This window comes from Festucalex cinctus, chromosome 5, assembly GCF_051991245.1.
Source record: "Festucalex cinctus isolate MCC-2025b chromosome 5, RoL_Fcin_1.0, whole genome shotgun sequence".
Lineage (NCBI taxonomy): Eukaryota > Metazoa > Chordata > Actinopteri > Syngnathiformes > Syngnathidae > Festucalex > Festucalex cinctus.
Window position 1 is genome coordinate 26,411,856 of NC_135415.1, and position 14,764 is coordinate 26,426,619.

A 14,764-nucleotide genomic window follows, 5' to 3' on the forward strand; every position below is an offset into this window, starting at 1 on the left:
GTGTCGCTCTTAGCTTCGTTTTGAAAACGGTCAGATTGCAGCTAGACGAAAACTGAAGTGCGAGTAGTATGTAGTAGAGTTCATTTACATGACAGCGGTTAGTTAACGCCCATCTCTGCTATGTCCAACTGGCGATATCCAATGAAAGAACGCAGCTTCAGGAAGTGGCCAATGAAAAAAGAGCAATTCAGAGGTTTTCCGCTTTCCCTGAAGTTCTTGACAGATTCGACTTTAGATTGAGAGGGTTCAAGATGGCTGCCACAGGTAAGCGTTAATTTATATCTAGACTTTAATAAATATCTGGCGATGTTAGAATTATTTCTTAGCTGTAGAAATAGACCCAACACAGCACAACTATTCAGTGATGTGTTTTGGACGGTGTAACGAGTCCCTGCTGACGAAGCGGAGAAATGACCAGGAACAGCAGTCAGGAGCGGAGCAGACGCAGTGGCAAAACCCCCGAAGTTCGCTAACGTTTTGAACTGGGCTGGCTACGAATAGCTCAAAAAGTACGCTAGCCACTGGGGAGCTACATAATCTCTTACAATACGGACACAGTTTATCCTGGGAACAACTGCTTTTCCGAGTGAATACTTGACTTATGTTAGAATGATATCGTCAGTATGCTGTTAGTTGCCATTACCTCCTAAACTAGTTGGCGAGGCAGTTTAAAGTAGATTAAGTGGCACAGTGAAGAGAAACATGGCTTCCCACAACTCCAAATGTCACATACAGTAGTAGACAAATCCCACGCTAAGCTAAGAGGCTAACGTTACATAGCATTAGCATCACTCTGCTATGACTTCTATAAGTTTGCAGTTTGGGCTTTCCGCGTGTATTTACATTTATCACTCGCTTTGCTTCATACGCGATGACTATTTTGAGTGTTGTGGAGTACTGATTTTATTGATGAGTATTAATAGTATATAATTGCTGTGGACTTATGTCTTGTCAAATTACCGTTTGAGTGGTGCTTCGTACCATCTGTCAAAACATTGTACACTGCACAAACCTTGTGTTAAATGCATATTTACTGTTATTCCCACCATACATAGTACAGCCCATTAGCCTTCGCTAATACCTTCGCAAGCGTAGGTACCGTGTTTTTTCTGTTAGTATTGTTAGTTCTATGAATTCGGCATTCTTTTGCCTTTTTGAAATACAGTATACAGTTTATTTTTATTGACAGACTCAAGTCCATTAATAACAAACAAATAATACAACAAAATACACACAAAAAAACACACTAATATAAGAACACACATAAATAGCCCTTGGTTTACAAAATATACAGTTCATGTAACCAGTATTTCCAGAACAATGAAGTGTATATGAAGTCACTTAAAAAAAGGATCATTTATGGATTTTATAATTCCGTTACCAGATCTATTAATTCGACACGTAAATTTATATATAAAATTCCCTAACCGTGCATGAAATGTTGGAACATTTGAGGTAACAAACAAGAAATTTGCACTCTCCCACCTAGGGTATTTTAACAGAATTCTTAAAGCATCATTATATGCAACCTTGATCTGATTCATTTTCCCTTTGCTATAGTTGCACCATATATGTGGGGAATATAATGGAGTACAGTAGGCTTTAAAGAGTTCAATTTTAACATCATCAGAACAGTGACTAAATTTGCGCGCAAGCATATTTGCTTGGGCAAATAGCTTTCTGCACTATCTCAGTACATCGTCATCATCACTTAAGTCATCCCTCAAAACATGGCCCAAATATTTTACCTTTGTTACAACTTTAAGTTCTTGTTTGCACAAATAGAAACATGGAAATATTAGCTTTTGATCCGCCTTAGATTTAATTATCATTACCACAGATTTAATGTTTATGTTCAGCGACCGATTTGGCGTTTTTGTTCTTTTCAGCATGAATACTTATTGCATATCCCCAAAATGAAACCTGTTAACTTTGCTGCAGGTTGCAAGTAAACCGTTTACTCTTTTGGATCCAACGGCCAATGACACTCTCCTGAGGCTTTGGTGTCAAGTATAGCATCCCTCTCCTGCTTCCTCTCATCATGTCCTCCACCTCCTCCTACTCCTCCTCAGGAGAAACTAGTCCGGAGGATGTGCCCCGAGGGGGTGGCACCATTCGAGTCTATCTCCCCAACAAGCAAAGGACTGTGGTGAGACAAGTGCTCAATGTTGCTCTTTATATATAAGCTATCTTGTGTGTGTGTGTGGGTGTGTGGGGGTGTGTGTGTGTGGGTGTGTGTGTCTCATTAAAATAATATCACGCTGCAATTAAATTAATGGGTGACGATTCTCAGTGAAGAACATGGCTGGTATTGCTGGTTACTCACACAAAGTTTGACATATTTCTCACTTTGTCAAAGAGTGTAAAAATTACCATTTGGTCTGGCAGATGGTGCTTTTCATCATCCTTCTCCTCTTCTGACTTGTAATTCAAATTCGATGTTTCTCAACATGTCACCTTTGTTCATAATTTGAAATATAATGCACGTTATATACGCATATTGGTTATATTGCGAATGTGGTTTGCACATATGCCCCACAGCCAAGAGGCGTTGGGCTGGTATCTTGGCTTCTGTGTGAAGTTTGCATGTTCTCGCGACAGTTGCGTGGGCTTTCTCTGGGTGTTGTACTCTGGTTTCCTTCCACATTCCAAAACATGCACGTTCGATTAAATGAAGACTGCTAATTGCTATTAGTTGGAAATGTGTGAATGGTAGTTTGTCTCACTGAGTGTAATGAGGACGTAGTATAGAAAATATTGGATGAATTGAATGATATATTTCATATGGTACCAATCCACAAGTTATTTCAATACACTTACATACTTCTTACATAAAACAATGTACGTTTTTTTTAGTTTTTTTGTTTTGTTTTGTTTTTTAAATGGTGCATGAATGTGACATGATCAGTGTTGTTGAAGTCATCTCCCTATTCACAGGTGAATGTTCGGCAAGGACAGACGGTGTATGAGAGTCTAGATAAAGCACTTAAAGTGAGAGGCTTAAGCCAAGATTGCTGTGCTGTATTTCGTCTTCTAGAAGGGTAAGCTTGCATTGCAGTCTGCTCAAGTTTTACTAACACTAGCAAGATGGGATACAAAATGTGTTGGTTTGAAATAAGTATGCAATTAGCATATTATCTCCCGATGGTGCAATACTAAGCCAATGTGGCTGCATTTATGCTAGAGCTGGATGATACGGAAATACAGTGTGCGGAGACAATAGAAAAGTTTCTATCGTACTGCTTCTCTGAACGTTTCTATCGCCATTTAACCTATTTTAAGCAAATAGTTAGATTTCATATGCAGGGTAATGACAAATAAGAATGACAGAAAGCCATTTAAATTGCTGGAGACAAAGCTTTCACTTACAACATCAGTACCACACAGCTGCCACCATGTGGCTTACTGAACCACATTAAATGTAGCCGTTAAAGGAAAATTAATTTTTTAAAAATGACCAGGTTGAACCCAGTGAAAACATAACAATACTATAACTATACTATAAAACAATAATAATAATAATAATACTCCATTGGGAAATAATTAAACTCAACTCAACTCAACTCTTTCAAACAGCCTGAGCTGTCACGAAGCGCTTTGCAAAAACACACACACACACACACAAAAAACATAAAACATTAACACCAATACAATCAAAACAAATCAACATTCTTCCATTCCTACATACGCTTTGATGTTTGAAGCAGTTTTAGATGAAAGAGAACAGAATCAGTCTCCTTTCAGCAGCAAACTAACTTTTAAACTTTTAAAAGGTCTTATCTACACCAGTTATCCCCTTTTCCTTTGTCACAATTGTGAAGCAAAGGAGCTATCTGAGGACGTCAAAAGTGTGGTAATTCCCAAACACAAGACCTTCAAAGGGTATATAGGCATCTCCAAAGACTTTGGTAACCCTGTTTCAACAGTGTGTAATGTTATTAAGAAGTTTGTTGAGCACGGAACTGTCAAGAACCTCCATGGATGTGGTGAGGTGGGAGAATTTTTTATTTTTATTTTTTCCCGGGGAGCTCAGTATTGTTCATTCGGCAGTCATACCGATTCAACATGTCGTCATGATCATTGCTCTCTTTTTCTTTTCTATTCTTTTTTTTGTGCGTGCATGTGTGTGAGTTTGTGCTCTTTAATACAGCTAAAACCTAATAAAAATCCCATACCCTTTACCTTAACCAGATACTTCAGACTCCCAGAGTCATGAAGTTGTCAGTAGACCAGAAGAAGGATAAAATGAAAGAAAGATGAAGCAATGTGAAATCCAGCACCAACCGGACACCACCTGCCACCCACAGGGTTACAAAACAAGAATCTTTCATCAACCCCAGAAATCTCGAAATTCCAACAAATTAGGGAGATCTCCAGAGAAAAGAGGAAAAACTAAAGAAAGGATAGATGAAGCAGAGTGCGTTCCACAGACACCAATCTCCACTGATTCACTGAACACTTGCGCGGTATATGGGGTTCTGCCACGACATTTCATGAATGTCAGAGCCGAGGCCACTTGTTTTGAGGCGATTGAAAATATGAATCATAGTTGCACTACGTGTGTGACATTAGTGTGCTGCAGCCATTTAAGAACATGAAGTCTTTCTTGATTTAACATAATCTGTTTTTCCCCCAACATATACTGTAATTGGGATTCACAATTATTGTTTTTGTTGTTGTCTTTTAATTACTCTTCCAGTCGTAAGAGGCTAACTGACTGGGACACGGACATTACTCCTTTGGTTGGAGAGGAGTTATTAGTCGAGGTCTTGGATGATATTCCCCTGACTATGCACAACTTTGTAAGTAATAGGCAAATATGCTGTCTTTGTGTATAGCTTTATGACATTTATCCTTACTTAATGTTCATTTGCTGCAGAAATAATAATCGAATTTTAATTTGCACAGGTACGGAAAACTTTCTTCAAGTTGGCTTACTGTGATTTTTGCCACAAATTTTTATTTAATGGCTTCAGGTGTCAGACATGTGGATACAAATTTCATCAGCACTGCAGTAGCAAGGTACCTACTGTTTGCGTGGACATGGATACAGTTAGCAAACAGCGGTGAGTTGAAGCACAGTTAAACCATTAATCTATTTCTACTATGACACGTTGGTTATTAGCAAAGGTTTATTACAGCCTGAGAGTTTGATGGCTCTTTCCAGCTTAGGGCTGTACAATGAATCAAATTAATTCAATTAATTTATCATTTTAAAACTTAATCGTTGAATTTAAATAAATTGGGAAATTGAGGTGGGTATAAATACACTCTTATCTTCTTGATTATCAAAAGCTTTTTTTTTCTTAGGTTGTGTCATCCAATCGTTATTGCGAGTTTGTAATTTTGCACAAGTAGAATTGATTAGACGTGTTTACAATAGTTAGTACCTACTTAATTCTGGCAAGAAGCAGCCCTCAGTCATCGTCTTTTCTGGCATAGTGGCACAACAGACAACAATATCTCTTTGGCTTGGAGGTCGCCATCATGAATGGTCACTTGATCCCAAACACGTGATCGATGCAACTTTAAGCAGCGCAGAACAGCGCTATCGGCGCTTAGAAGCCATCCATGCCATGAGCCGTTGACTCAGCGCCCATGGTGCCTTGTGTGCATCGGGCTTTATTGTTGTCTGAACATTTTGCACAGGATTTATTTTTGACGATAGTAGTTCAGTCATAACGTGTTGGAGTCTACCCGTTTAATATTTTTGTCTTTTGTCTCATTCTTTTCTGCTTGTTTGGCCGGGTGTGATTTAAGACCCTGCACAGACGAGTATCCTCAGATACTATTGCCAGAAAATTCCCCATCACAGAGTAACATAGCCTTAACGCCAGAGCCTGCTGGGTAAGCTTGCAGACCAAACTATTTCTCAGCATGTTTAAAAAAAGATTTGCCTTATTGAAACATATTTAAATACACTGTGTGAGGTTTTGCATGTCCTCTCTCAGGCAGGATCTCCTGTCCCCAACATCAGCCTTTCCCTTCCCCATCCCCAGTGGAGATGGCCAGTCTCTACAAAGGCATCGCTCCACCTCGACACCCAATGTTCATATGGTCAGCACAGTGAGCCCTGCTGTTGCCAGCATTATAGAGGCAAGTCTCAGCTGCCCTTTGCATGATGTTCTTTGGTTGTACAATTTTGAAATCATGCAAATACACTCTCTAAGTCAGAAAATGACTTTAAAATACATTGTAAGATATCCAGCCTTAACGAAGTAATTGGTTCACGTAGCCCGGAATACCGACGAACATTTCACCAAACACTTAACCACCGGTCGACTGAGGGGTATTTAATGTAACCCATACATAAGCGGACCACGTTATTGGGTGCATGCTTGCTAAAACAAACGGATTGTAGGAGCAACAGAACAGGAGCAAAACAGTGACTTTCGTTGTACTTTATCCATTAAAATTCTCATCTTCTGTATCCAAATATTCATCAAAATGCTGAATATTGGCGCCGATAATCGGCATAGCCGATAATCTGTCTATCCCTACCTAAAGTACTTGTCAAAAATGCGAAAAGACTCACTGAATGGTGGGCATCTGTCAAATATAGGCCATTGTATTGACCGTTTTGCCCACCTCTGCAAATTATATTACAATAATTGTGACCACAATGAAAATACCTGGTATAAAAGGCTTCCCGTTTGTAGTCTAAATTCTGTCACTAAAATTACTTTAAATCCATTGAATGATTTTTTTTTTCTCCCCCTTCAACCTTTTTAGGAAGCAGTGAAATTTAACAACACAATAGGTATGCTTTTTTTTAAATTATTATTATTGGTAGTAGTAATTTTAGTCTTGGCATTTATTTTGCATGTGTTAGACTCAAACTTAATACTCAGCCTGTAATATCTGCAGGTCCTGAGCCATCACCAAAGCCATCCACCAGTCCACCTTCTTTAGGCTCTCCAGGGAGAAGACCACCTAAGTCACCGTCAGAGCACAAAGAACGAAAGCCTTCCTCCTCGGATGACAAAAAGAAAGTAGTATGTGACGTTTTGCAGTATTCTATGTCATTGGACGTTTTCAGAGACAGAAGTGTTCATTTTTTTTTAGTTATTTGGCAAATTGCATGTTTTGTGTGTGTGTGTGTGTGTGTGTTTTGTTTTGTTTTTATTTTATTTATTTATTTTATTTTTTTTAGCACCGAGGGGGCTACAGGGACTCGAGTTACTACTGGGAGGTCCACTCACGCGAAGTCACCATCCAGAAGAGAATAGGAGCTGGCTCCTTTGGAACTGTATTCAAGGGCAAGTGGCATGGGGATGTAGCGATCAAGATCCTTAAAGTCACAGAACCAACACCCGAACAATTACAGGCATTTAAAAATGAAATGCAGGTCTTACGGTAAGTTGTTTCTTTATGTGTAGTTGGCTAATGACTAATGTTTCAAGCAGCATCTGAAGTTCTGCTTTTTTATTAATTGGACGTAACAATGATTGCGTTTTGAACCAACTGAAAAAACACAATGGTGGGTGTACTCTTGACATATTTTATAAATTAAAGAGTCAATAACAAAATGGTTGATGGGAAATTCTTTTTATGTTGTTGTTGTTGTTAAATGTTGCTAAAATATTAAATGGTTTTTTTTTTCGTCTTCTTCCGTCTCTTCAGGAAAACCCGCCATGTCAACATCCTGTTGTTCATGGGATACATGACTAAGCCCAATTTTGCCATAATCACACAGTGGTGTGAAGGCAGCAGCTTGTACCGCCATCTGCATGTCTCTGAAACCAAATTTGACACTATGAGGCGGATTGACGTGGCCAGACAGACAGCACAGGGCATGGAGTAAGACCTTTCCACATTATTAATGCTCTTTACCACTTGTGCAGCAAATTGTCATTTTTGTCTGAATATATATCTTTTCCATGGAAAATTAAGCATGCATTTTCCCTTTCAGTTATCTTCATGCAAAGAACATAATTCATCGTGACCTGAAATCAAACAGTATCCTTTTCTTGTGTAGAAGTAGGTTGTAGTCAACCAGAAACCATACTGATAATGTCAATTGTGATTCCACTTGTCCTATAGCATGTGACCACAGACTTCATTTGGAACCATTATGCCAACAATGTCAATTGCACTTTGTCCATTTTGCATGAAGTTAGGAACAATCCAGTATAAAAATAACAGCTTTGCTGTCCAACTCGCACTGTCAATAAAACACAGTTTGTCAGTAGCAGTATTTCCTGAGATTGTTTCTAGATATTTTCCTCCATGAAGGTTGGACTGTTAAGATAGGGGACTTTGGCCTTGCAACAGTGAAATCACGGTGGAGCGGCTCTCAGCAGGTTGAACAGCCCAGTGGATCAATTCTTTGGATGGTAATTTTATTTTAATGTTATTTCAGAAATATTTAATCACAGAAATTATCAGTAGACAACATCACTCTTTTGTTTCTGTTCCATGTATTCGAAGGCACCTGAGGTGATCCGAATGCAGGACAGCAACCCGTACACGTTTCAGTCTGACGTATATGGCTATGGAGTTGTGCTGTTTGAGCTGATGTCAGGGACTCTACCGTACTCCAATATCAACAACAGAGATCAGGTTGAACAACACTTTATTTTAACTATTCGAAATGTTTTGAGCCAAATTGTAATGAATGGTGGATTTGATACCTTTGCTGAGACAAATAGACTTTCATCTTGTTCAGTCTATTCGGAACTCTAGGATTCCAGTAACGGTGTACTGATTATTATTAATTTTATTTCTTTCCAGATAATCTTTATGGTGGGTCGTGGTTATTTGTCCCCGGACCTAAGTAAGCTCTACAGTACCTCGCCCAAGTCAATGAAAAGGCTGATCATTGACTGCCTGAAATTCAAACGTGATGAGAGGCTCTTGTTCCCACAGGTAACAAGTAGGAGTGCCGCAATTAACCGGTTTTACGATTAACCGTTTTCTTTAAACGTCAGGATTATCTAACCACCTTAGAATGATGTATAAAGTCCAGTGTTGGGAATAACGGCGTTTAAACTAACGGTGTTAGTCCATAAATGGACTCATCTAACTAATTATTCTCCCCATATTTAAAACACAGTTTTCGTTATTGTATGTGAAATGTGTTACGTTACAATTTATTTATTAGTTTCAAGGCTCGAAGTAAGCTACAAGATATGCAGTGGTGGTGCCCCTTTGTGGAAAACGTGCTCTGAAAATGTCATTTTTAAAGTTGTTAAAATACTTTGCCTGGAAATGAGTTACTTATGAAGTAAGTAATTACGCATAGTTACTTGTTTAAGAAAGTAATGAGTAACTAAATTACTTTTTTAACGTAACGCTCCCAACACTGATCCCATCATGAAATTTTACCAGTCAACATGCAAATCAAATTTTAAAAAAAAGGGAAAGTGAGTACAAATTAAGAGGAACAGATGTTTTTTTTCCAAACCTAAATACAGAACAAAACAAAAACAATGATGTATTACAACTGAAGGCGTCAGTTTGTAGAACAATCTGGATTATAAAACCAACTCATCGCAGTCGATTTGTATTTTTTTTAAATTGTTATAATAGCACAACTATTGAAAAAATGTATTCAGCATGAGGTGATGCTGTTGAATTATTTTGGCTAATTGTTACTTTGAAAGCATTTTGACTGTTTGCTGTCATTTATTTTTATTTTTTGTGTTGATTAGGGGCAGACAAGTTTTACTCTTTCTTTCATTTCTTTATTTTAAAGAATGATACATTTTTTTCATTGAAATGAAAAATTTAAGAATTTGAGGCAAAAAAAATATATATACTTTATGTTTTAGTAGTAGTGTTAATCACCTTTACCCTTTGTCTTCTCCAGTCTTGCCAAAGTGAGTAGCTTATTGTTGCCAAATAATTGTTCTTAACCTGGTAATATTTGTATGCCTTATGTTGGCTGATTTGTTTTTTCTTCTCGCTTATCAGATCCTGGTGGCCATTGAACAGGTACAGGACTTGCTGCCCAAAATTGAGCGCAGTCGTTCTGAGCCTTCTCTCCATCGGGCCGTCCATGCTGAGGACTTGAACCCGCTCCTGTTCCATACCACTAGGCTGATGCCCCTCTAAGATTCCAACAGCACTAGGTGGAAAGGGTGTATGTATCCCTTTCTAAAACCACAGCATTCCAGTGCCTCCGAGAGGCTTCAGCTGCTTCTGTTGTAGAACTTTATCACCAACTTTTCAGAGCCTTGGAGCTCAAGCACTCAACACACTGCAGGAATAATCTTTATAGGTTTTTAATTTCGTTTTTAATTCTTCCAATGACGAAGACCTGCTCCTTCAGGGAGACAATTCTTTTTCCTTTTCATCAGCATTTTGTCATATTTGTTTGAGAGTATCTTTCAAATGGGCATTAGATACTCTTAACTTACTGGGGGGGGGGGTGTCCATTGTTTTATGGAAAACAAACACTGCAGCATTGTCTCATACTGTACATGCTCAGATCTTGCAAGGATCACTGCGATCATAACCCAAGAATCCACATCATATGAAAATAGGTCAAAATATAGCCCTTTTGCTTTTATTCTACAGCAGTGCTTCTCAATTATTTTTTGTTACGCCACCCCCCGAGGAAGAAGTGAAATAGTTCGCATCTCCCAGCTCTCCGTTGCGACTATGAATGCTTGTCTATAAAATTGTTGTAGGTACACATTAGGGCTGCACAATATATCGAAAAATTATCTATATCGCGATATTGGCCCTTGCAATATGGATATCGCAAAGGCATGCAATAAGTTTTATATGGAATTTTATGCTTTTTATATGAATTTGACCAGTCAGACGCTAACTAAAATGTGCATCGCCATTCAATAGTTGAAAATTATCAAGACATAATTACAATTAATGAACTAAGATTACATTTAAGGTTGCTTATTTTGCCCCATGAAAAAGTTTTTCTTTCATTCGGTAATAAAAATGTAGTTTCTTTAGGTACATGTTAAATATCGCAATAATATCGATATCGCTATGTTCAGCAAGTATATCGCATATCGCATGTTTTTCCAATATCGTGCAGCCCTAGTACACATCTGTAGAGGACTAATATTCCTTGCACATGCTCACAATGTGGACACTACTGCCACCTACTGTAGTGGATGTGCAATTACACTTTATCCTAGGACGGCAAAAAATAAATAAAAATAAATAAATCATGTCCCCAGGATGCGCCCCAGTATTTGAGAAGGATTGCTCTACAGTACACCTTTATATCTCAGTTTCTGTAATTATTTTACAATGAACACATTCATATTAGATGCGATTTATTGACTTATAGCCCCAAACCAACACACACAGACAGTTGAAAACAAGCCTTAAACTAAAACCAATAGTGATTGAATATGTGGGCACTATGCAGACTTTTAAAATGTCTCCACACACGTACCGTTTAGTAGCCTGGACAACAACATTGAGATAAATGTTGCTGAAGTTAAATCTTGTTAAGGGGTAACATATAAGTACTGCTGAAATTTAAACCGTCAAGTATACATTGATACATCCATCCATTATCTGCCGCTTATCCGGGGTCGGGTCGCGGGGGCAGCGGTTTTAGTAGGGAAGCCCAGACTTCTCTCTCCCCAACCACTCGGGCGGGATGCCAAGGCGTTCTCAGGCCAGCCGAGAGACAGTCTCTTCAGTGTGTCCAAGGTCGCCCCCCGCCGGTGGGACATGCCTGGAACACCTCACCAGGGAGGCGTCCAGGAGGCATCCGAACCAGATGCAGATACAGCCATTGATAAATGACACAGTACTATCTTAACTGAATGTTCACGTGACTTGTAACAGTGAATCAAACAAACTGGCAGTGATGTAAAATTCTCAAGAACTCATTGGGAAAGGGGGATCTTCTGCTTAATTGGTAATTAAAAAAAAAAAAAAAAAACATGCTTGAAAAGTAGACATACTTGGAAGCAATAACTGGAGAGAAAGTGAGTGTGAATGTACAGATTGTGGTGGTTTAAGTGAAGTATTGAAATCCACAGAAAGTACTTGTGAAACCCTTTCCCATGTGGCCAATATTCAACCCTCCTTGTCCATCCGTGCTCTGCCCAATCATCCCAGGATGACCAACCCTGTGTTTGTTAGTTGTGACGCTCGTCTCTTTCTGTAGTTGTCTGTGTGCTCCATTTAGGCATGAAGTGCTCATGGCTGACAAATAATGGGTGTGTGTGTGTTGATGAGTACCTTTGTTTCTTGAACCATGCCAGGACTACTTTTCCTTTCCGCCTAACATCTGCCACTTGTGGGCATTACCTTAATTTCAAAGTGTACGCCGCTCGAAGTAAAAGTCCTACCAGTCAAAAAGTATAATTTGCATTTTTTTGGGAAATTTGACAAAAACCGAGACTAAGAACAGTAGAGCTCGGACTCGCCCCCAAAAGTTCTGTTCTCTAATCATGGATGCGATCGGAAATAGGCTCTGAAACCGCTCCAACCATTTGGATAGTTGTGTGCTTTGACATACAGTACGCCCCCACTCCTCCCAGGGTGTTGTGGAACACCCTCTCGTCATCCCTTTCCCCACATCGCTGTGGATGCTGTTTTAACCTCAATTTATTCTGATTGCGAGCATGGCAAAAAAAATAGCAAGCCTGTTTGACTTGTGTTGTAGTAGCAATAGTAATAGCATTATAGACTGTGCATCTCTTTGCTGGGGACCACATTGTAGTTGTGGTTTCCGCCAATAGGCTGTTATGACTATTAAGCCAAAATGTATAATCGCCTCATCAACATAACTAAAAAGCGGTCTGGTAACAAAGTGATTGCAATATCTCAACTTTATTAAAAGTGAAGATTTTCTATTTTGGTCCAGATTCTACCAAGAAGCATGAAGTAGATGTGCAGTGGCCCCCAGGTCTAGAGTTTGAAACCTATGAACTAAAGCATGGTGGCGTTTTGAGTGTAGTCATGGAGCCTGCACTTTATTTTTCCTCTTTCCTCTTATTGTGGCAATACGTACAAACTCTTCATCTTCTTGCAGGACAATGTGAAAATAGGATGAACAGAGCAGTTTTGTTTTTTTTAGGGTTAATGATTTGTTGATGGCTCTAGGCTTGAATATTGTCATTTTAATGTAGTTTCATAGCTGGAGAGACAACACAGATACCAATACATAATTGTTTTAAGATGACATTTAACTACAAACTTTGCATACTGGGTTTGACGTTTCTGTAAACACGCTCGGCTTTGTTATTCCATATGAGAGCAGATTTTGAGGTAGCATTGGGTGTTTATTCAAGCACAACGGGATTGCATTAGAGCAGACATTTGAAACAAATTTAATATTGTACTTAGGGGCTGGGTACCCTATGTTCTTACTCATTCCATGTACACAGGGGCAGTCGTGGTTGGGAAATGACATTTGATGTGGTGTTAAGATGGGTATTTGTGAACCAGGGTTTGGAGAGACTTTGTCTTTCTTTTATTTATTAACGTCTTTGCAGATGCTGTGTTGTTCTTGTAGATTTTTAAGTGATCTCAATGTACATGGAGTCGATTTTGTTGGTACCCTTGCAGTAAAAGCAAAACTCCACTATAATAACTGACAAAAGTAAAAATAAACAATATACTGAAAATGAACTAATCCAAAATTGCTTCACATTTTTCTTTCCATCGCTCAACAGAATTGTTTTCAAGATCATAACTAATGAAAACACTGGACCTTTCATTATTTTTGTTAAAAAAAAAAATAAAAAATAATCTATCGATCTATCCTAAAAAAAATAAAAGAGACGCCAGTTCATTTGTGAATTTCACTTAAGTACATTATTTATTGACTGTTGTGGCTCTTTGTTTAGTAGAAGGGTACCAACAATTTAGCCTGTTTGTACATGTGATGTCGATCAGTCTTTGCACCCTAAACAGGAATGCTCTTGACGGCTATTGGTACTGTCCGCTCCTACCATTAATTTGAAATCCGTTTCTTGCCAGGGCATTTGCTCACAAACAACTTGAGCACAAAAGTAAACCTGACATGTTTATCTGTGACGTTACACTTGATTTTTTGTGAATGGCATCACTTTAAAAATAATGTAATAGTGTTTAGTTGGTCTTTCTGCAAGAATACAAATGGCTGCTTCTGAAAATGTCCATAATGCAAAATGAGCAATATTACACCATAACAATGTCAGTTTTGGTTTTCTATGAAATGTAAGTTTTTTTGTTTGTTTGTTTTTTGTTTTTTTGTCTTTTTTTTTTTAAATTCATTTAAGGACTATTTTATGTCCATGTTCAAAGTTCAAAGAGGAAACACGACAGTGGAAGAGAAAAGGAGGTTTGTATGAAAATAGGCCCCTTTTTTTTTTTTTTGGTATCTGTAGGTGGATCTTCAGTTTCTTGGGTGCCAGGTGTGTTCAGTTTGCAATAAATGGTATATTCTGCTGTGTACAGTTATATTTTAATTACAAAAAAAATATTTGTTTCTATTTTTCTGTGATGGTTTTAAAAAGAAGAAAATTATTTTACAGTGTTTTGGAAATCTTAGGCTTTTTTTTGTTTTGTTTTTAGGATTTACTCTTAAATAAATTCATCTGTGTTACTTGAGCTTTTATTCTTATTCTTGGTTAGTTTGCGTATTTCAGCTTGAGTTATGCTGGCCACGTTTCAAACGTCCATGGTCAAAACAAGATGGTCATAAGACAAATGGGGGGGGGGGGGGGGGTCAAAGTGTTGGTGGGGTCCAGTCACTGATCTGAATATATTACTGGATAGCCGATAGCCCATACCCGTGCTTGTCGTTGAAGCAGGGCGGCCATCTTACTCCTCCCATCTCCCGAGC

The 14,764-nt window shown here is 38.5% G+C and overlaps 1 protein-coding gene across 1 annotated transcript; it reads left to right on the top strand.

Annotated features, from left to right (window-relative positions):
• Nucleotides 1-129: 129 nt before the first annotated feature.
• araf (A-Raf proto-oncogene, serine/threonine kinase) lies at nucleotides 130-14,529 on the top strand. The gene is made up of 16 exons (XM_077521069.1): nucleotides 130-264; nucleotides 1,942-2,149; nucleotides 2,938-3,041; nucleotides 4,700-4,802; nucleotides 4,909-5,066; nucleotides 5,761-5,847; nucleotides 5,952-6,100; nucleotides 6,737-6,760; nucleotides 6,868-6,995; nucleotides 7,154-7,356; nucleotides 7,624-7,800; nucleotides 7,913-7,959; nucleotides 8,218-8,336; nucleotides 8,431-8,562; nucleotides 8,734-8,868; nucleotides 9,916-14,529. The coding sequence occupies exons 2-16, from the start codon at nucleotides 2,042-2,044 to the stop codon at nucleotides 10,054-10,056; spliced, it is 1,815 nt and encodes a 604-aa protein (XP_077377195.1). The 5' UTR covers nucleotides 130-264; nucleotides 1,942-2,041; the 3' UTR covers nucleotides 10,057-14,529.
• Nucleotides 14,530-14,764: the final 235 nt, after the last annotated feature.

What these genes read in the sequence shown, in the direction of transcription:
- araf (XM_077521069.1), top strand. Translation starts at nt 2,042, where the DNA reads ATGTCCTCCACCTCCTCCTACTCCTCCTCAGGAGAAACTAGTCCGGAG. An exon ending in GAAATTTAACAACACAATAG is followed by an intron (nt 6,761 to 6,867) that starts GTATGCTTTTTT and finishes TAATATCTGCAG; the next exon opens with GTCCTGAGCCATCACCAAAG. An exon ending in AGAGGCTCTTGTTCCCACAG is followed by an intron (nt 8,869 to 9,915) that starts GTAACAAGTAGG and finishes CTCGCTTATCAG; the next exon opens with ATCCTGGTGGCCATTGAACA.